Genomic DNA, 22,877 nt, shown 5'->3' with positions numbered 1-22,877 from the left:
GATCCCTTCCCAGAAATTCTATAAAATATGAAGTGGAGTGGTATCCTGGGAATGTAGCAAAGTGCAGGACATGGGGCAAAGTGCTAAATGGCAAGATGATCCTCACCAGAGCCACCACTGCCATGGACTGCCCTGGAGCTGTGAGAACCACAGTTACTGAGGCAAATCCAAGGATTCCTCAGGACCCAAGCATTTGTAAGTGCCAATCTTGATGTCCACCGCTCGGAACAGTCACTTGGTGGGAAAGAGGCTGACACTCTGCAGATACCACCTGGCGTGGAGCTGCAGGTGAAGAAACGCAGGATGGCTGTGAGCTTGATGGCCAGGTGACCATGTGCCAGTGACAGTATCTACCGTGAGGTCTTCTTCCAGGAGGTTGAAAATGTCACCAACAACCTGCTCAGAAAGCAGAGCCTCTCAAGGTGCTCATACTCAGTTACATCCAGGAGTCTCGTCCTCCGCCTGTATCCCCTCCGCCTGTATCCCCTCTGCCTTTACCCCCTCCGCCTTTAGGGTTCACTGCCACCTCCATGTTCATCCCTCCCGCTCTGTGGAGAGGCAATGGGGTGAGGAGAAGCCAGTGTCGATGGTGCTCCTCCTCTTGTTCCTTATCAGGGGGCTAAAGTAAGGCCCCAGCTCAGCTTCCAGGCAGCTGAGAAGGATGATGATTAAAACAAACCTCCACTTCTCAACAAATGAGGACCTGCAAAGCTTTGAAAACCACACCCGATGCACTGCCAAGTGAACACGCCTTTCACTGAGGCAAAATAGCAACTTGTAGGACCGCCTAAAGACTTTTAAGTCTATCCATTACTCATTCTGCAGTTCTCACTGTCTGCTCACCTTGCTGAGCTCCTGTAAGCGCAGGAAATTAGGGAATATGCAGGGATGTAGAGTTGAGGTTAAAATCAGATTCAGGTGATCAGCAACTGAGCTGAGGCCATGGTTGAAAATGCACACAAATGTCTTTTCTGTCGCAGACTTGCTTGTCCCAAATTGTTGCCTGCACAATCACAAACATTTCCGAAATCATTGCTTTTTCCCTTTATTCTTTCTTGGGATGTGGGTGTTGCTGTCAAGGCCATCACATTTCTAATTGCTCTTGAACTGAGCAGATTGCTGGGCCATTTTGGAGGCAATTCAGAGTCAATCACATGGTCATGGAGTCACTTATAGGTCAGAACAGGTGAGGAAGGCAGATTGCCCTGACCATAGGACATCAGTAAACAGGATAGAGTTGGAAACAATTGATGATAGTTGTCATATTGGTACAAGAACATGGAACAGGAACAGGCCCACTTAGCCCTTTGAGCCCTACTCCACTGTGCAATAATATAACAGCTGCTCTGATTTTAACCTCAACTCTGCATATCCTCAATGAATTTTTTATCCCTTGGGAATCCAGAATCTATCTGCCTTCACAATATGTAAAGATCCTGCATCCACTGCCTTTTGAGGAAGGGAATTCCAAAGACTCATAACCCTCTGACAGAAAAAAAAAACGCTTCCTCATCTTTGTGCTAACTACGCACCATCTTACTTTTAAATTATGACCCCTTGTCATGGTCACCAAGGCTAAGATCAACTCTGTACTCCAGATTTGTACACTGAATGTAAATTCCATGAGCTGTCCTAGTGGGATTTGTGCCGATGCCCCATATCATTAGCCTGCCTCCCTGAATTACTTGTGCAGTGACATCACCGAGTCTCTGTCTCTTCTCAACCACAAAGCTCAGTCAATCCCCAACTCACCGACACATTGATTTGTTTCGAAGCTTTAACCTCCCATGCACACTGATTCCTGTCCCTTTGTGGGAAGTGTGCGGGAAAACATCTCAAGGAAATAAAAGTGAATAAATCCCTCACATGATGTACAGCTTTGCAAAGTGACCCTTCGAAGAGTAGAGTAACAGTTAATGGCACTGTTCTGAGGAAGGGTCATTGGACCTGAAACATTAACTCTGATTTCTCTGCACAGATGCTGCCAGACCTGCTGAGCTTTTCCAGCAACTTCAGTTTTTATTTCTGAGTTAATGGCACTGGATTGGTAACTCATGGTCGTGAGTTCAAGTTGAGGAATTGAATTGAAGATAATGAGTAACATCTGTGCTAACATCTGGAAAGAATGACTGTGAAAAATTGTCATAAAAGTTCATCAATGTACTTTTAAGAATGGATTCTGTCACCTTTTTCAGACTGGATCACACGAGCCTTCACTCGCACACTACATTGTTGGCTTTTCATTCCCTCTGAAGTGACCCAGTAAGCAACCCTGTTGTAAAAATGACTCAGACAACTGCTAGGAACCACCACTATCATCTTGGGGAAACAGGGCATGGGCAACAAATGTGGCTTCATCAGTGACACCAACACTCAGAAACCTCCAGCGTCTCAGTTATGCACAAAGGTCAGTGATGCATCAAGTGATGGAAAAAGGGATCAGAATACTGAGGTGGTTGTATTTGACCAATGGGACACGATGGGCTGAACCGCCCTTCCCCATGCTGTGGATCTCTGTGATTCTGTGGCTGACTAATTTTTGCTAATATTTCCACTTTGCAGAAAATATTTACAAACATGGTTCCAGGTTGAGGAACTTCAGTTGGAGGATAGATTAGAATTTGGGAGTCAGAGGAGGTTGACAGGAGATTTGATGGAATCAATTTCAAAATTTTGAGGTGTTGCACAGAGTCGTTAGGGAAAGCCTGCTCCTATTGGCAGAAGGTTAGAGAACCAGGGACACTGATTTAAGGTAAATGACTGAAGAACCACGGGCAACTTGAGGAAGAACTATTTTCATCAGCGAGTGGTTAGGGTTTGGAATGCACTGCCTGAGAATGTAGTGCAGGCAGGTTCAATTGTGACTTTCAACAGGGAACTGATAATTATCTGAAGACAGCAAAAAATTCAAGATGGTGGATAAATGGCAGGGGACTGGGATTAGCTGAGCTTCTTGAACAGAAAACCGAATAGCATCCATCTGATGTTTCAGCTTTTCCATCCCCCCCCTCCAGCCGTTACAGTGCAATTTGTCATTTTACAGTGACACACTCCGCGATGTAGCTGTAAATGTTAGTACAGGTGAGAACCAGACGGACATACAGTTTAGGAAGACTTGGGCAAATACCAAGCCTGTTGGTCGTCTTAAAGTAGATTACTTCCACTGCCGTCACCTCTCCTCATTCACAACGGTACTTGTAAACAAGAACATTTCTGTGAGCGACATAATTGCAGATTGAAAAAAGCCATGCAGCCAACCAATCATGCATCCATTAATTTCCACAAAAAAAGTCATTTTTCTAAGCTGAAATATGATGGGTATCAATGTGAACAAAAAAAGGTAAGTTTAGAATTTCTTCAGACACTTTCTGTTATGAAAACTCCTTTCCCACAAGCTTGCCTTTAAAGGCAATGAGTAAGAGTGTGAATATTACATTCCATCTCTCAGCTTGAGGATGTGATCTTTGCATTACTGGAACTGATGTCTTTAACCCTCTGACCTTCTACCGTTTGCTTTTCCAAACCAAAATCTTTTGTGACTGACATTTTTGTGAGATGAGGGTGAAAGGTGAACAATAATAGAGTAAGATAAACAGAAAGCTGGACATGCATTTTCTGGCTCATAATATCTTTAGCTCAAAGGCCTGATCAACTGCTCAAGTACAGAGCTTCTAACCATAATGGAACTCACATTCAAACTCCAGGGCTGTCTCTGCCGCTCAGTTAGCACTGAGCTGCACTCACTCAGTTTAGTGGAGGCTGGGGTGGGGGTGGTGGAGAGTTCACAAACTCATTCCCTCTCTGTCTTTCTGCAGTGGGCAGCATTGTCCGGTTCAAAACGAGCTTTCACTTGCCAAAGTGAGGCAAGGTTGATCGGTGTTGGCTCCTGGGAGACTCAACACATCAGGGTGACATTGCCTGGTTTACTTCACTTGACAGCCTGGTCTCGCTGTGGATCAGAAAAGATGATGAAGCAGATGGCAAAAGGATATCCCTGTGTTGCTCAGGCTGGTATGAGGGGCACAGTGTGGAAATAAGGGGTTTTCCATTTGAGAAGGTGAAGAAAAACGTCTTCTCTCAGAGGGTCAAGCAACTTTGGAACTCTCTTCCCTGGAGAGCAGAGAGCGCATTTTTAAGGCAGTGCTAGATAGATTCTTGACTAACAGAGGAGTTAAAGGTTAATGGGAAATAGGCAGGAATATGGAGTTGAGGCCACATCAGATCAGCCATGCTCTTATGGAACACTGGAAAGGTACCACTTGCCAAATGCTCCTAATTTGTCACAATACTTAGAATGCCTGCAGTGCAGAAAGGGGCCATTTAGCCTATCCAATCCTGCACTAACCCTCAGAAAAGCATCCCACCCTATCCCCATAATCCTGCATTTAACATGGCTAACCCACTTAACCTGCATATTCCTGTGACACTATGAGGCAATTTAGCACGGCCAATCCACCTAGCTTGCACATATTCAGACTATGGGAGGAAACCAGAGGAAACTTGCACAGACTCAGGGAGAATGTACAAATACTAGTTGCCCAAGGCTGGAATTGAACTAAGGTTGCTCAGGTCATAAGGTAGCATGCTAACCACTGAGCCACCATGTCATCCATAGATCCTAATGACAATAGCAGAGAGTTTTTGTTTTGATCAAATTTCTCAAGAAAGTTTGCTGCCTTTTACTCTTGTGAAATGCTAATGCTGGCAAGGCCAATTCTACTGCCTCAGCCCAGTGGCATGCTAAAGAGGGCAGTGGCCAAAGTTCTCTCTGAGCTGTGTGGCTGTGCAGCCCACTCTGAGGGTTCACGCCACACTGATCGACACGTCAACCCCCACAGTCACTTCCACCTTCTCTGGTCACAGCAGCACACGGATCGTTGGGGGTCTGTGCAATGACTGGGAAGGACAGAGGGAATAGTGGTGGTGAACCTTTTCCTTAAGCATTCTTTTCTCAACAGAACTAAGTGTGGATCCTGATGAAATACTTAAATAGGGCACAAAACGCAACTTTGCTGTGTATAATAAAAACCAGAAGAAATGAAAGAATGTATGCATCTACAGATTCAAACTTTGAACATGCAAAGTGCCATAAGAACCCAATAAGGCACTAATAACTTGTATCATCCCATAATCCGAGTCAACAGGCACACCTCTCCCCACTTTGTGATGAATTCTGAACGGTTCTCAAAAGGACCTAACTGCTTCAAGAGTTGAGCTATTAGCATTGGGAAAGGGACATTTACTTGTTGTTGTGGCCATGTTAACATTGAAGGGTTTCCTAGTCAAGTATAAAATGGCTTTTATCGTGGATACCACCATTTGCTGATATGTTCAATTTCACCTCTTGCTCCAGTTCTTTTTGAGGTCTCTTTAAAGTTCTGCATTTTTGTACATCTTTAGTGCACTGGTCAAACATACATCTGCCAAATTCCTGAAGGTATTTAAGTTTTTAAAATTCATTACTTCAGATCTTTTCCACCTTTGTTCCGATACAAAATACACTGATTGCAGCATATTTTTACCATATGTTTCTAGGATGTGGGATATGGGCACTGCTGGCTGAGCCAGTACATATTGCCCATCCCTAATTGCCCTTGGATTAGCTAGTAGTGAGCTGTCTTATTGAACCACAGCACTCTTGGAGGTGTGGAGGTGCACACACAACTGTCGTAGGGAATTCCAGGAATTTGGCCCAGTGATGGTAAAGGAAGGGTGATATAGTTTCACGTTAGAGTGGGTTGAAGGGGGAGTTACAGGTGATGGTGCTTCCAAGTTTCTGCTGCCCTTATCCTTCTGGAGGGTAGAGCTTGTGGGTTTAAAAGATCGAAGGAGTCTTGGTGAGCCGCTGCAGTGCATTTTATAAATGATATATCGTTGCTACTGAGCATCGGTGATCACATTAAAATGTATTGGTAATCTCCTAGTGAAGAAACAGGAGTCAACTGAGGTTGGCAATGATATGTACCTGAAGTCTCTGGATGGTGTAGTGGACAGATGAAACTAGCTGCCAGTTATGTGACAGCGGGAGGATTGTAGGGTTTTGATGGCCTGGTAATATTATCACTGGACCATTAACCTAGATACCCAAATAATGTCCTGGGGATCTGGGTTTGAATCCTGGTGTTATAGATGGTGCCATTTGAATTCAATAATAATCTGGAAGGGTATAATGATTATTATTGTCAATTGTCAGGAAAAACCCATCTGATTCACTAATGCCCTTTAAGGAAAGGAAGCTGCCATACTTACCTGGTCTGGCCTACAAATGACTCCAGACTCACAGCAATGTGGTTGTCTCTTAACTGCCCTCTGGGATGGGCAGTAAATGGCACGCTCATCCCACAAATGAATACAACAAAAAAATTTGGGAAAGGAGCTCATGACCTGTCTCTTCCTCAACATGATGGTTCGGGCAGCTATCTTTGAGAATGGAATTTTCTCCTGCAATCCCTATCTGGAATTTCACATAGCCTTTGGTTTATTTTAGTGGCAGTCAGTTGGTTTCTGAGGTAATCAATTTTCCATGCGTACGCTGTAGAGCTGGGGTTTAGATGAAGCATGTCTGTATTTGAAACTCTGTTAATTTTTGGGGAGGGGGTTTTTGGTTTTGAGTCTGCATTGCCATCGTGACGACCAACATGACGCTGATAGCTGCTGCCAAGCCTCCAGAATTACCTGGGAAACTCTGGGATTAACATTCAACAATGTGAGCAATTTGGGAGAACGTTCCAATTTGGCAGAAAACTCATTGCAACTTTAAAAAGTTTTCTTTAATTTGTGTTTCAATTTCTTTAGACTCTTCCATTTATTAGTTCGGAATATATTAGGGTTGGGGAGGAGAGAGCTTTTTGATCTGATAGGGAAGCTGAAACCAACAGGGCCTGAAATGAAGCCTTCTCCAACACATCCAGCACAAGTTGGCAACTTTAGCCTTGGATCTCTCCTTGCTGCCATTATCTCTCCTGGATTATTTACCGTTCAATTCTGAGTAATTCTTCTCTGGAGGTTTTCCCTAACTGCTCTGGGTTCAAAACAGTGCACCACATCTTGAGGTAATCAACTTTCAATCATTCCATGAACGAGAAAGACAGAGAGAGAGAGGCGAGGAAAAAGGGCATAAAATCCCATTTTATGTATACATTATTTATGAAATTCAGGCTAAGTACACCAACAAAATTATTTATGAAAGTCGTAGACAAAAATAGCTTAGCCTCAGTGGTAAATATATTAAGTACTTATGGTTGCTTGCAAGTGTTATTCCTGGTTTAAAGCTCCCTCTGCTGTTGAAAGGAGCAAATTGAAACTCACGGAAAATTCAGGGATTAAATTCTCCTCTTGGTGCAGGGCTCCCCCTGCTGAGGTGACAGCTGAAGGCAGTTGGAAGAAATAGAAGCACGGAATCCCTACAATGTGGAAAAAGCCCTTTCGGCCCAGGGAGTTTGCACCAATACTCCGAAGAGCATCCCACCCAAACATTTCTCACCTTATCTCTATAATGCCTCATTTCCCATGGCTAGTCCACCTAGCCTGCAAGTCCCTATGGGATAATTTGGCATGGTCATTCCAGCCAACCTGCACATCGTTGGAGTGTGGGGAAACTGGACCACCCAGAGGAAACCCACACAGACACAGAGAGACCGTGCAAACCCCACACAGTCACCTGAACCTGGGGCTCTGTCATTGTGAGGCAGCAGTGCTAACCAGTGAGCTCTCTTGCCACCGCCTTATTAGATTAGATTCCCTACAGTATGGAAACAGGCCCTTTGGCCCAACAAGTCCACACCGACCCTCCAAAGGGCAACCTACTCAGACCCATTCCTATACCCTATATTTACCCCTGACTAATACATCCAACGCTATGGGCAATTTAGCATGGCCAATTCACCTGACCTGCACACCTTTGGATTGTGGGAGGACATCCACACAGACACAGGGAGAATGTGCAAACTCCATACAGACAGTCGCCCGAGGTGGGAATCAAAACCCGAGTCCCTGGCACTGTGAGGCAGCAGTGCTAACCACTGAGCTACCGTGCCATCCCAATTATATGGGCATCATCGTGTTCCAGTGTCAAGGGTCTCACGTGCCAATTGGAGAGCCAGTGTTAGAGCAGGGCTGCGCCACTATATGAAAACGCAGCCAATCATATGCTGGTAAGGCGGTGGCTGCTGGCCAATCACAACAATGCTTCACCTCCCATGCCACCCTGTGCCCAGCAGTGTGAGAGAAGAGGCCACACGCCTGCAGCAAGGACAGCCTCTGGTATTCCAGCATTGGCATGGGAAAGTAACGTGTGGGCGCTGTGCTCCGGGAGGAGGGGGTGGTTTTGCAAGATGGGAGCTGCCAGAAAAGGGGAACACAGAGAGAGCAGGAATTGCAAGGGAATGGGTCCCCAGTAGGGTACCACCTTTTTAATGTCCTCTACCATAATCAGCACTGAGCGTCTTTGACCGAGGGGTGCCCAGCACATCCATCCCATCAAAGTGACAAGAGCCTCCGCACTGCTTGACATGTCATGTACGCGTCATGGTAACAGGCCTTCCTGTAGCTAGGTGAATCTCTGTGAACACAGACCACCTTCTCAAGGGCAACTAGGGGCGGGCAATAAAATGCTGGTCAGCCAGCGATATCCAAGAGTGAATTAAAATAAAAGAATGAGGCGCTCTTGAGGTTCTCCATCGGCAGTGCAGCAGGAAGGCCCAGAATTCTGCTGGAGATGGTGAGGAGAGAGAGGGCAGTTAATGATATCAGCCTGCTAAGGGAATAACTAAGACATAGGAGCAGATGTAGGCCATTCAGCCCATTGAGTCTGCTCAAGCATTCAATGAGTTCATGACTGATCAATAATCCTCTACTCCACTTTCTTGTCTTATCCCCAAAAACCTTTGATGCATTTAGATTTTTTTTAGATTCCCTACAGTGTGGAAACAGGCCCTTCGGCCCAAGCAGTCCACACTGACCCTCCGAAGAGTAACCCACCCAGACCCATCTCCCTCTGACAAATGCATCTAATACTATAGGCAATTTAGCATGGCCAAATCACCTGATCTGCATATCTTTGGATATGATCTGCATATCTTTGGATTGTGGGAGGAAACCGGAGCACCCGGAGGAAATCCACACAGACACAGGAAGAATGTACAAATTCCACACAGACAGTCACCCAAGGCTGGAATCGAACCTGGGACCCTGGTGCTGTGAGGCTGCAGTGCTAACCAGTGAGCCACCGTGCCACCGGTTACTGCTTACAAATCTATCTTAGCCTCGAATATACTTAATAGCCCATTGTCGACCATTTTCTGTGGTAAATAATTTCACAGATTCACAACTCTCTCTGAGAGAAAAGTAATTCCTCTTCATCTCAGTCTTAAATGGCTGACCCACCGTTCTGAAATCGGACCCTCTCGGGACTAAATTCTAGACTCCCTCTGATGGGAAATATTGTCTTAACATCTACCCCGTCAAGTTCCCTCAGAATCTTACATGTTTTATTAAGATCAAACTCCAGCCTATGTCCAGCCTTCTTGAACCTTCTTGATGAGACATCACCTTCAATAATCAATCTAATAAATCTACTCTGAACTGCCTCCAATGCAAGTGCGTTCCTCCTTAAAGATGGAAAACCAAGTGGTATGCATTACCCGAGGTATCAATCTCCTATATAGTTGAAATAGGACTTCTCTATTTTTATGTTCCATCCCTCTTGCAATAATTTTTGTATAATTGCCATAACTGTGCCCTAACGTTCTGTGATCCATGTACAAGGAAAGGTCCTGTATTATCACAACATTCTGCTACATCTCTTAGAATCCCTACAGAGCTGATTGCAGCTATTCGGCCCATCAAGTAAGCATTGACTCTTCAAAGAACATTCTATCCAAACTGAGCCCTCCACCCTATTCTGATATCCCCTCATTTTGCACGGCCAATCTACCACACCTACGCATCTTTGCGGGAGGAAATTGGAGCACCTGGAGAAAACCCACACAGACACAGGGAGAATGTGCAAACTCCACACAGACAGTCGGCCGAGGCTGGAATTGAACCCAGGTCCATGGCGCTGTTAGGCAGCAGTGCTAACCACTGAGCCACTTTGTCACCCATTTCTCTTCATTTCAATGATGTTGTTTTTCTATCTTTCTCATCAAGGTGGACAACCTCACATTTTCCCAAATTATACAGCAAAAATGGTCATATTTTGTCTGCTCAGTGAAACAAAATATGACCTTCTCTCCTCTCATGAGCATCTTCAATTGTTCGAGAGTCCCTGAAGCATAGCTTTATGCCATGATTTTACCATAGGGGAGGGTGAGTAGCAGGCAGGTCTTAAGTTGACCTCAGCTAGAACAGAGATGGAATCTCAACATACTGACATTATTCTGAAACATGTGTTAACCATCTAGCCAATTGAGCAAATCAGACTCCAGGCTTGCTACATCCCTTGTTAAAAATTCTCTGGCATCATTTGAAGAGTCAGACATCCAATAACATCAGAAAAAGAACTAAATAGCTATTCATCTGACGGCTGCCGGTGGGATGTTGCTGTGCAAAGAACTGGTACACATTTGTCAATGTAACAGCAATCTCTCGATTTCAAAGGAAATATTATGCAAACTGCCTTGAGATGTTGTCAATGCAAGAAGGTATTAAACAAGTTCAAATGCTATTACTCATTATAAATTCATCAGGGATTTGGTCACACAAGTTTGAAGTATGAACTTTCTGAAGTAGCTTTTTCTTAGCTTCCTCTCCCTCTTTGTGTATCAGATACTTTAATTGGTTGCCAGTCAACGAATTATTGAGACTCCATCATTGGATCAGCCTCAGTGTGAGGCAATCAAGTCAGCACTGACAATAGCGACCACATCACTATCAACTGGTCATCTTTCCTATTGTTTTTTGACTGCCGTTTCATTTAATTTATCCTCACAGTGACCCATGTCTTTAAATATTACAAAGCTACCTGATTGCATGTTCTTAAACATGTACTTCCTGGTATATACAAACAAGTTAAAACTCAAGTTACCATACTTTGTGAAGAAATATACAGTACTGGTTTTCAGTTTCCAGATAGTTTACTCTGATTATCACTGGCTTATATCCATTGAAGCCAATTTGAAGTTTGGGTACATTCTACTGAAAATGAGATATATGGATGTCCCTTGATACTGGCTAAAAGGATGCATTATTTTGGATTTAATTTTGGGGTTGATGCCAAAGAGGAAACTCTCCAAGTCTCCACTGTAAATCTTTCTACTACGGTGGGTGCAAAATATTTAAGGTGTGTGATTCACAGTGAGGAAGGGATGTGCTAACATGTAAGCTTTCCATGACCCCTTTAGTTCAGCTCCATTCAGTAAGGTGGGGCTTCTAGCCTTCTGAGCTATTCTGGGGTGTCAGCTGCACTGAGGGAAGCAGAATCTCAGTCTCTGTGCCAAGCCGCTGATCACTCAGGTCCACTGCAACATCACCAGGAGAGAGGTAGAAAGACTAGACTCTTAAGTGCTAAAGTAAGTTTGTTTTAATAATTAAAAAATGAAACCATTAGGAATGTTTTAATTACACTTACCTGTCTAATTTTAATCTTCGTAGGCAGTCCATCAATGGGGTGAAGTTCCAGATCAGGCATATATAAGTAATAAAGTGTTGTGTGACTATTCCGTTTTTGGTTCAGGTTGTGTTGAATGCCCGTCTCCGGCTCTTCCTCATACTCTGGAGTCTCCTTGTACTTTGCCAACACTTGTGGGAGGTGAAGGTGCAACAGCTCATGAGCAGAAGGCCGATACCTACCCCAAGTGAAAGGCACAAGCTTAGTCTCACCCACAATAACCCTGGAAGACAGCTAGACACGACGAGAGAAGGAGAAAGAATACCAGTGGCAGAGTGATAGTAAAAGTAAATCACTGAGAAAAATTGGAGGAAAAGGTTGGGTGGTTAGCACAGCTGCCTCACAGCGTCAGGGACCTGGGTTTGATTCCGCCCTTGGGTGACTTTCTCCCCGTGGCTACGTGGGTTTCCTTCGGGTGCTCCAGTTTTCCTCCCACACTCCAAAGACATGCAGGTCAGGTGGATTAGCCATGCTAAATTTCCCATGGTGTTCAGGGATGTGCAGGTTAGGTGAATTTGCCAAAGGACATTTGGGGTTATGGGGATAGGGTCAGGGAGCTGGACCTGGCTGGGATGGTCTTTGGTGGATTGGTGCAGACTCAATGGGCCAAATGGCCCCTTTCTGCACTGTCAGGATTTATGATTCCGTGTTCCTTGGCAGGAAGCCAAAGGGGAAGCCAATTCTCAACCTTGTGCTTTTTTTCAACCAATTGTCCACTGGGGTCATGAGGTTCCTGAATTCAGGAGAGAAAGTGCTCACAAAGGATACCACACATAATAGACTAAGACAAACTGAGGTGAGACTAATTGATCTTTTTCACAACAGTTATAGAATGATTGTAAGTAATAAGTAAACTGACCATGATATTATTATTTCTGTATACACCAATGTGAGTATGTGTGTGTGTGTGTGTAGGAAGGAGGTAAATGAATGGTGCAGATTCCATGTGGACATCTTGCAATGAGTTATTGTATACGAGTTGTGTGGGAAATTTGACATTAATACAAGATTCCTTGATATCACTGACTCTCCTAATACCATTGGTTTATTCACAAAGTCACAGGAGAATATTCTAAGTGGACTTTAGTCTACAATTAACAATGCTTGCAGGATCTATCATCATAAAAACAGAAGAAATAAGAGCAGGAACCTTTGATTCCTTATGATTGCTCTGCCATTCAACTAGATCACAGCTGATTTAGCTCTGGCCTCGTTTCCACATTCTGGTTGTCCCCATAATCCTTGCTTCCCCTTCTAGATCAAAAGTCTGTCTCACTCAATTTTAAAAATATTCAATGACCCAACCTCCACTGCTGTCATCTCTATGACTCTATGACTCAAAGTAACAACCCTTGAAGAATTTTTTCTCATATAGGAAGTCCCTGCTCTTCAAACTGTGTCCCCTGGTTCTAGAAAACTCCCTTTCCCCATGAGGTAAATTGTTCTCTCAGCATTCACCTTGTTCAATGGCCTCAGAACTTTCTGTGTTTCAATAAGATCACCTCTCATTCTTCTAAACACCAATGATTATTGCCTCAATTAGCTCAACCTTCCTCAAACAATAACCTCCTTCTTTTTATTTATATGTTTGTCCTGAATGGGGTTTCTGGGGTTTGTGGTGATGTCATTTCCTGTTCGTTTTCTGAGGGGTTGATATGTGGTATCTAGATCTAATTGTTTGTTTATGGCGCTGTGGTTGGAGTGCCAGGCCTCTAGGAATTCTCTGGCATGTCTTTGCTTAGCCTGTCCCAGGATAGATTTGTTGTCCCAGTTGAAATGGTGGGTTTTTTTCCCTCCGTGTGTAGGGCTACGAGGGAGAGAGGGTCGTGTCTTTTTGTGGCTGGCTGGTGTTTGTGTATCCTGGTGGCTAACTTTCTTCCTGCTTGTCCTACGTAGTGTTTGTGGCAGTCCTTGCATGGAATTTTGCAGACGACTGGGACAACACATCTATCCTGGGACAGGCTAAGCAAAGACATGCCAGAGAATTCCTAGAGGCCTGGCACTCCAACCACAACACCATAAACCAACATATAGATCTAGATACCATCTATCAACCCCTCAGAAAACGAATAGGAAATGACATCACCACAAACCCCAGGAACCCCATCCAGGACAAACATATAAATAAAAAGCAGGAGACAACAGCTTCGCTTCACTTGGAGGTCGCCACTGATGATGATACCTAGCCAGATAATGAAACGTCTGGATATCAAACCTACAGCTCAGCGAGCAAACCTACACCCTAAACCTCAACCTGAGCTACAAACCTTCACAAACCTTGCAAAAATACATTATCACTGTATTCATCATTTCCACCTACCAATTTTGCCACTTTGCTGATAGTTTATGATATCCTCACAATGTGCTTCCCTTCTGATCTTCATAGCATCAAGAAATGTAGCTACACTAAACCTGGTCCATTCAACCAAGTTGTTATGATATTTTTGAACAGTAAAGGAATTAAGGGTTCGGACTGAGCTGGAGGGTAAGTGGAGTTGATTCGATGAAAAGATCAGCCATGATCTTATTGAAAGGCGGTGTGGGCTTGACGGGCCAGATGGCCTACTCCTGCTCCTAATTCTTAAGTTCTTTGTAAATAATTAAGGCCTAAGCATTGATCCATTAGTTACAGTTTGGCTGAAAATACTGCATTTGTCTTGACTCTCTGTTTCCTGTTCGTGAGCCAATCCTCTGTCCGTGTTAATACATCAGCCCTGACATTATGCGCTCTTGTGCGTTGATGTTTTACATAGTACTTTAATGAGTGCCTTTTGGAAATCCAAATACACACTACATTTACTGGTTACTCTTCATCTACCTTGCTCGCTACATCCTCAAATTGCTCTTATATATTTGTTAAACACAACTGTTATTTCTTAAAGTTTGTAACTCCTGACATCACACATGCACTATGCATCACATCAAACCACGCAAGCACATACTAACAGTTTCAAGGAGGACATGGCCCAGGGAGGGAGAGATCGGGACCTGGGAAGAGGAGGGTGGGTGGTGATTAGGACCTGGGGAGATTGGGACCATGGGCAGGGGGAAATTGGGACTTGGAAGAGGGAAGTGGGGGAGGCTGGAACTTGGGGGCAGGGAGAGATGAGGACTGGAGGGGGAGGGAGAGAGGAAATGGGGGAGATTGGGACCCCGGAGCAGGGGGAGATTGGAACAGAAGGTGGGGGAGATTGGGACGGGGAAGAGAGGGAATACTAGATCAGTACGTGTATTAGGACCCAGGAGAAAACTGGAGGGGTGTGGGGGTGCAAGTGAGCTGATGGGATCATGAGAGAAGGTGGGCCGGGAGCTTGGGAGTCTGGGACCTTTTTGTAAACTGACCCCAATCCCCACCTTCTTCCCTCCTCACTTCCAGGGACTCCTTCCCTGTCCCGTGTACCCTCTCCCCACCACTTAACCCCATTCCAAAATCGCATCTGCTTCGCTGTGCATAAGCAATACTGCATTTGTGTCACATCACACGTAAATTTTACGAGATGACACACGTGTTATGAATCGTGCACATGTATATTCCAGAAAGAACATGCACACATAGTTGCCTGCAGTTGCAGCTGTCATCAAACACTGCCTTTTGTAAGACCATGTTGACACTGCTTGACTGTTTTATGATTTTCCAAATGTCCTTCTACTATTTCCTTCATAATAGATTACAGCACTTCCCCAATGACAGATCATAGGCTAACTGGCCTATATTTTGCTGTTTTAGACTCCCTCCCCTTCTGAATAACCTTGATGAAATGATTGCTGGAATCAGCAGCCACCGGGGAGGAAAGCTATCACTTTCTGAGGAATTTTCTCCAGCTAATCACCAGGAAATCAGATACATTTGCAACTTACTGAGGCTCTTTCTGCAACATGTCCATCACAAGGGCTTTAAACTCAGCACTGTAGTTATCCGTGATTGGAGCAAATTGCCCCTTCATGATTTTATTCACCACTGCCGGCAAATTAGTTCCTATGAAAGAAAGTAAATCAGTAAGACCATGGGCTTTGATGTGCCCCTTTTCATAATCTCAATCCTGAGATAACTGAACAGGAACTGCATTTGGTGGGATTATTAGCCAAGATAGTGAATGTTTTATAACACTGCAAACATGAACCAATTTTTGAAAAAAATAACAGTCCAACTACGTGCTGGCTATGAGAATGACTGAAGATGTACAAACAAAATGCTTTACCTTATCATCTTTATGTTCATAGTAATAGCCATTTTGATACCTTAAATCTTGTACTACAATATTACCAGGTACCCTCCCAATGAACATCAGATAATTTATTACTTTTTTCATTTCCTTTGCAGGTACAGATCTTAATTGAATTCTTCTCTCATGTTCCTGGGACACTTGTATAATGAGTTTCAATGCAAGCATAGATCAGGAAAGCACCCAGGTACTAAGAGATCTATTTTTATTTCCACGTTCTTACAGTGTTTTAATTGTTTTATGCACATGGTCAAGACATTCTACCATGGGTATGTCAAAACTATATCAGACTGATAATCAACCTGTTCAACTACATTATGACTGGATCTTCCACAGTTAAAGCGTGTGGTGCTGGAATAGCACAGCACCCAAGGAGCTGGCTGTGCTTTCCCAGCACCCCACTCCTCAATTCTGATCCCCAGTCCTCACTTTCTCCTAGCTTCTTCCACAGATATCCAATCCTGATTGGGAATTGAACCCAGAGCCTCTGGCTCAGAGGCAGGGACACAACCCATTGTGCCACAAGACGACCATGTTCTGTAAGGGCCATGTTTTATTTTACTATAGGCCAGCAATTGTGCTTTTACCGATTAACCAAAAGCACTTCCAAAAAACCTAATGGGTTGCTATTTTTCAAGCATCTTACCTTCAAATGTGCGCTGACGGCATGCCATCTCATAAAGAATACAACCGAGTGACCAGATATCTGATTTGTCATTGTAACATTTCCCCTCACATATCTCTGGGGAGATGTAAAAGGGGGTACCTACACAGAATAAAGTGACAATTAGACAGACTCTTCCTGGCATCAGAGTTTTTAACATTTAATTAACTGGGAGAGTTGTTCAGTTCTGGAAGTGTGTTGACAAACAGTCATATTAATGCAATACCTTCTACAAGCACACCACCAATAGCCACACGAACTCAGTTTGATACAGAACATTTTCCTGTGTGGCGTCCTTTTTATTTCCTTGGACCATAATGCACTGCCAAAGGATACTACTTAAATTTCCAACATTTCTTTATTCATACCTACTCACTCCTTTATCTGTTACTGAGGATTATCCATTTCCCTACAGAGCCCAAGACACTGCTTGCCTTGAAATGCCCATCCCTGCAGAACATCAGAGGTTATTGCCAGCCTTGAGCATACATATAAATGTACCACAACACAAACATTCCTTGTAATATCTCAGCACATACCAGAACTAATTACTGCCATTATTGCCCATTCCATCTATATTGCCAATAACCTCTACCTGCAAAGTATTCCTTCCCATACCTGTTTATCTCTGCTCTTACCTGAGACCAAATGCCCAACACTTACCCACACTCTAATAGCTAGCTTATACCTTACACTTTTCCAATACACATTTACACTTTTCCTGGTCCAACAGCTATTTGAAGCAAAGCTCACCTAAGATTGTATGTGCTTCACTTCCTGTCATCATCACCTTGGCAACACCAAAATCACCAAGCTTCACTTCCCCTCTCTTGGTGAGGAAGAGGTTTGCTGTCTTGAGATCTCGGTGCAGCACGTTATGTTTGTGGAGGTAATAGATCGCAGCCACCATCTGGTGAAAGAGGTTCAGAATTTGCTGCTCTTCTAACTCCTGATCCTAGAATCAAAAAGACATTTAACCTTCTCAGGTTTGTGAAAGCATCCTTGCTACAGACTAATGAAGGCCATACCATAAGAGTTTGACTCATCATGTCAGGTACTATCACACTGACATGAATTCTGCTTCAGTCTCTTGAGATTGAAGGTGTCATAGAGAATTTTGGAGGTGCTGGTGTTGGATTGGGGTGTACAAAGTTAAAAATCACACAACACCAGATTATAGTCCAACAACCACCTGATGAAGGAGTAGTGCTCCGAGAGCCAGTGCTTCCAAATAAATCTGTTGGACTATAACCTGGTGTTGTGTGATTTTTAACATCCTGACCACTAAGCTAAGATGTGAAAACTAGGATCACTCTGATTAATTTAATGTTGCTCAGCACTTACCATTGATACTCTAAAAAAGGCATTTCAAAATTAACTTGTGGAGAAATTAAGCAAGGATCCAGGGGATAGTAAGCCGATATGTTCAGAAGGCATTAGACTAGGCTCAATTTGCATGGAAATACAATGAGCTAAATTAGAAACAGAAGCAAGTGGAAGACAGACAGGGCTTTGAATGAGGGACAATAGTGTAACTAGCTTGCTTTGTTCTGCATACTGTGCTTTTTACACAGTTTAACAAAAGGTCTTGGGGAATGGTGTCAAACAGGGCCATCAATGAACAGCAAGAAGTATGATGTTAAAGTTGAAAAAGTGCAAAATGTCCAGTTCTGAGCTTTATCTCACCAGATGTTTTACCTTTGATGAAATCTCTCATTGTAAAGCTTGTAAAATGAACAAATATCTCATATGTTCTGCAGGTTCACTTATTGTCTAGCAAAGATAATGCAAACACATTGCAGCAATGTTTCTACATTTTAGACTCAGATACGTTTACTCATTGTACACGTTGATATTAGAAATGGCAGGCGAGTGCCAGGTGGACAGAGGAAGTGCTCCAGGGATACACTGGCGAAGTGTGGCATTCCCACAGACAACTGGGAATCACTGGCCTAAGACCATCCAAAGTGGAGGAGGAGCATTTGGGAAGATGTCAAAAACGTCGAGACTTGCCATTGGAAACAAATGCAAACCTGGGAAAACAGGGAAAGGAGCACACTGCCACACCAACGCCCCACCCACCCCTTCCCATGACCACCTTCTGTCCTCCCTGTGTAACAGAGACTGCAGTAGCTGCATTGGGCTGTACAGCCAGCTGCAGACTCACTCCGAGAGTGGGAGAGAGTCATCCTCATTTGCGAGGGACTGCCGATGACATGATATCATGATATTGGTCAAAAGGAAATCAAAACTAACGCTTTTTCTCATTTACAAAAGCCTCCTCGAACTATTTATCCTCCCGCACCATCCAACTATCTCCATGTATACCTGCTGTGCCAAATACTGTGCTAGTGTGCCTCCATCTGCATATTCCATCTCAATCATCAGCACACCATCCTCTTCAAAGCTGTCATAGTAATTGATTATGTTGGGGTGGTCCAACATTGAAAGCACCTTCACCTACAGCAGAGGAGAGGCAAGAAAATAAAGCAGCATCAGTTACACTGTACGCCTGAGAGTTAAGAACTGTATATGTTCACCCACAAGGAACCACAGATTCAGGGCAGGGGTTCCACACATTCAGCCAAACAAGGCTACTTGGCCCAGGACTTAGTGACAGTAAGTCATAGGGTCAGGTCATATTTAATGCAATGGGTCGAATTTCCCAGGCATATAATGCGGCTTGGGTACAGGAAAAAGCAGGCAGCTACCTTGATGGCACCCTGACCCATTCCTGCCACTGGGCATGTTTTCCATACATGGGCATGGACTCAGATTGACTGTCCATGTCACAGAGCCCACTACATACCCAATTGGGTCCAGGATTGTGAGCACCGATGGAGTAGTTTCATCTCAGCTGCAGAGACTGCTATCAGAATGGCAGGTCAGTAGGCTATTGGAATCAAAGGCTCCATGTGACAAAAAGGAAGGGGGAGGGGGCAATGGGATAGGAATTTTGTATTCATGGCCCAGTGGACCTACCGGCATTGGGGTCTCCCTTCCTACTCTGAGAAGAGCCCAACGGCTGCACCACACCTCCCCCCTCAGGATTTCTAATGTACATGTATGTCTCCAAAGAGGCATCCATGTTGAGGTTCCTCAGCAGTGCCCACTAATCCCTGTGGGATAATGAGGGTCAGGAGCTGCTGGCTCTCTGATAGGACTGACAGCACTGGGAACTCTTCCAGGACAGTGAATGCTGAGGTGGGAAGGCCACCTCTGGGAATGGTGCACCATTAGATGCATTCTGCAATGTGTGGGTTCCAGATTGGATACTGGTTTCTGATGCTTGTGAGTAAATCTGGTTTGATATTTTCTTCCATGTCAGTCATTGGCCCAGCTGGTAGAATGCTTTGCCCCCTGAGCTATTGTGGGTTCAGAACCTGCATACAAAAAAATCAAAACCTGACATACCAGTGCAGTACTGAAGGCACTGACCGTGGTTGACATCTTTCAGAAGAAACGTTAGACCACAACTCTATCTACCCTTTGACAGGGACATAATGAGATCCAACATTGCACGACTTTGCAGCAGAATGGGAGGAGGAATTGCCAGTGTACTGTCCAATGTTATCCTTCAATCAGTTATCACAAAAGCAAACTAGTTGGTCCAATGTCAACTTCTGCACCTCCTGATGCTTGCTGTATTCTTCCAGCCTCCTGTCTGTCTACTTTGGATTCCAGCATCTGCAGGTCTTTTTGTTTCTAACCACTATATGCAAAGGTGCAGCCATGTTTCCTACATTACAACACTTATAAACAATTACAACTTCAATTGCACTTCAATGACATTAAAGTACTTTGCAACATCCAGCTGTCATGAAAGGTGCTATATAAATGTAAGTCTTCATTTTGTTTTCAGCATGGCCCTTAACTTTATAAACGTGGCACAATCAGTCAAATACACTGGAGCTAAATACAAACCTCATTCATTGCTCTCTGCCTCTCGATGTGGTTCAGTTCATGCATATTGATTTCCTTTAATATGACCAGTGAATCATCATCCTTCTTCCGATACAGGACTGCTGTCCCATAGGCTCCTGCCAGGAAAAAAACATGGGCTCTTATCAGATATCTGCTCTCTGGAATAGAAAACTCAGCCTGCACACAATTCCTGAAGGACTTATTTCATTTACTCTGATAAGATAATCCAATAATGGTGGAAAAGGACAGAAATAGTGATTAGACTGGAACATTTTATCTGAAGGCAAAATGTGGTTTTGTTCTTGAGAGGGCACAGAGGAGTTTTCCAGTGATTGCAGGGATGAGGGATTTTAGATTCAAGGATTAGGCTGCAGGAGCCGGGGTCATTCTCCTCGAAGGACAGGAGTTTGAGGGGAGAGTTGACAGTGGCATACAAGATTCCAACAGGTTTTGTAGACAAAGAAAAGCTGTTCCAGTTAGCTGGAACAAAGACTATGAGGGGGCATCTCACAGAAACCAATAAAATCCTGATAGGATTGGGCAGGCTAGATGCGGGAGGATTGTTCCTGATGTTGGGGAAGTCCAGTCTTAGAATAAGGGATAAGCCATTCAGAACTGGGATGAGGAAGAATTTCTTCACTCAGAGAGTTATGAACCTGTGGAATTCTCTACCACAGAGAGCTGTTGGGGCCAGTTTGCTAGAAATATTCAAGAGGGAGCTGGGCGTGGCCCTTATGGCTCAAGTGATCAAGGGGTATGGAGAGAAAATGGGAGTGACATACTGAGGTTGCATGATCAGCCATGATCATATTGAATGGTGGGGCAGGCTCGAGGGACCGAATGGCTGACTCCTGCACCTATTTTCTATGTTTGTATGGAATTAGTACTTCAAATTATGGGCAAGAGATATAGGTCACAAGTAAGGAAGAACTTTTCATGCGCTGAATCAGAATGAACTGGAACTCACTGCCAGTGTGGGTGGTGGAAACAGGGAAGATGAATGATTTCAAGGAAAAATGATCATTTGAAGGAAACAAATATAGAGAGCCATAGGGGATTGGGGAAATGGGTGAACGATTGCATTTCTATACAGAGATCTGGCACAGACTTCATAGGGTAAATGACGTTCTTCCATGCTTTAGATGATCTCACTATTGAAAGTAGAGTCGCAGATAGATAGGATAGTGAAGGCGGCGTTTGGTATGCTTTCCTTTATTGGTCAGAGTGTTGAGTACAGGAGTTGGGAGGTCATGTTGTGGCCGTACAGGACATTGGTTAGGCCACTGTTGGAATATTGCGTGCAATTCTGGTCTCCTTCCTATCGGAAAGATGTTGTGAAATTTGAAAGGGTTCAGAAAAGATTTACAAGGATGTTGCCAGGGTTGGAGGATTTGAGCTATAAGGAGAGGCTGGGGCTGTTTTTCCTAGAGCATCAGAGGCTGAGGGGTGACCTTATAGAGGTTTACAAAATCATGAAGAATATGGATAGGGTAAATAGACAAAGTCTTTTCCCTCGGGTGGGGGAGTCCAGAACTAGAGGGCATAGGTTTAGGGTGAGAGGGGAAAGAAATAAAAGAGACCTAAGGGGCAACTTTTTCACGCAGAGGATGGTGCGTGTATGGAATGGGCTGCCAGAGAAAGTGGTGGAGGCTGGTACAATTGCAACATTTAAGAGGTACTTGGATGGGTATATGAGTAGTAAAGGTGTGGAGGGATATGGGCCGGGTGCTGGCAGGTGGGACTAGATTGGATTGGGATATCTGGTCGGCATGGAGGAGTTGGACTGAAGGGTCTGTTTCTGTGCTGTACATCTCTATGACTCTGTGACTCTACAATTAAACATATAGCTGGGGATGAAGCTCAAATTGGGTAAAAGTAATTCTTTGGCATCATGGATCTGTTCACTGAAAGTAAGGTTTGTGTCAGATATTTAGTGGTAGACACATTCAAGGTCACTATTTTCCAGTCTATTGTGTTCCACTCAGTCATACCTACTTTTTCCCTGACCTCACCTTTTCCTACTACGTGTATCTTTTCAAACTCTGCCAATGTTTGTGAGTGTGGGCGCTTCAGTTTATCACTTTCACAATAAAGATCCAAGACGTGCATCTTTACCCCATCCACCTCCTGGTTCGGACCTGCCTGGAGCTGAGTGCCAAGCAGATTTCTTGCCATAGTAACAGGAACACCTGCAAAAGGAGACAGTGGGTCAGGATGGTGTCTCATTATATCAAGTACAAACAGTTAGTAACATGGAGTGAAAATGTACCTTCCCTACTGCCCTCTCCCCTTACACACAGAACAAACTTACGAACAACAGCACACTTCCACTGATGATATGGTAATGGAAGCCCAAATGTCTATCCGAACAAAAAGAATGATTCAATTGCTACTCTAAGGAAGCTCTGGGACATTACCCGGAGGTTTACAAGATACTGTTCCCTTTGGTATTTACAAT

The 22,877-nt window shown here is 44.0% G+C and overlaps 1 protein-coding gene across 2 annotated transcripts in view; it reads right to left on the bottom strand.

Annotated features, from left to right (window-relative positions):
* The window catches only part of LOC122540959 (uncharacterized), a 93,977-nt gene that overhangs the window by 60,053 nt on the left and 11,047 nt on the right, over positions 1-22,877 (bottom strand). For both annotated transcript variants that reach the window (XM_043677312.2, XM_043677313.2), the window contains exons 3-9: positions 22,432-22,608; positions 20,420-20,535; positions 18,824-18,955; positions 17,249-17,450; positions 16,478-16,597; positions 15,467-15,584; positions 11,570-11,786 (exon numbers count right to left, since the gene is read on the bottom strand). In XM_043677312.2, the coding sequence (XP_043533247.2) occupies positions 11,570-11,786; positions 15,467-15,584; positions 16,478-16,597; positions 17,249-17,450; positions 18,824-18,955; positions 20,420-20,535; positions 22,432-22,608 (1,082 nt within the window). The remainder of the gene's footprint in view (positions 1-11,569; positions 11,787-15,466; positions 15,585-16,477; positions 16,598-17,248; positions 17,451-18,823; positions 18,956-20,419; positions 20,536-22,431; positions 22,609-22,877) is intronic.

This window comes from Chiloscyllium plagiosum, unplaced genomic scaffold, assembly GCF_037043375.1.
Source record: "Chiloscyllium plagiosum isolate Xiang-an unplaced genomic scaffold, Cpla_swu_hap1 HiC_scaffold_39, whole genome shotgun sequence".
Lineage (NCBI taxonomy): Eukaryota > Metazoa > Chordata > Chondrichthyes > Orectolobiformes > Hemiscylliidae > Chiloscyllium > Chiloscyllium plagiosum.
Note: the sequence above shows the minus strand (reverse complement) of the source record. Positions and strands in the feature narration are given on the sequence as shown.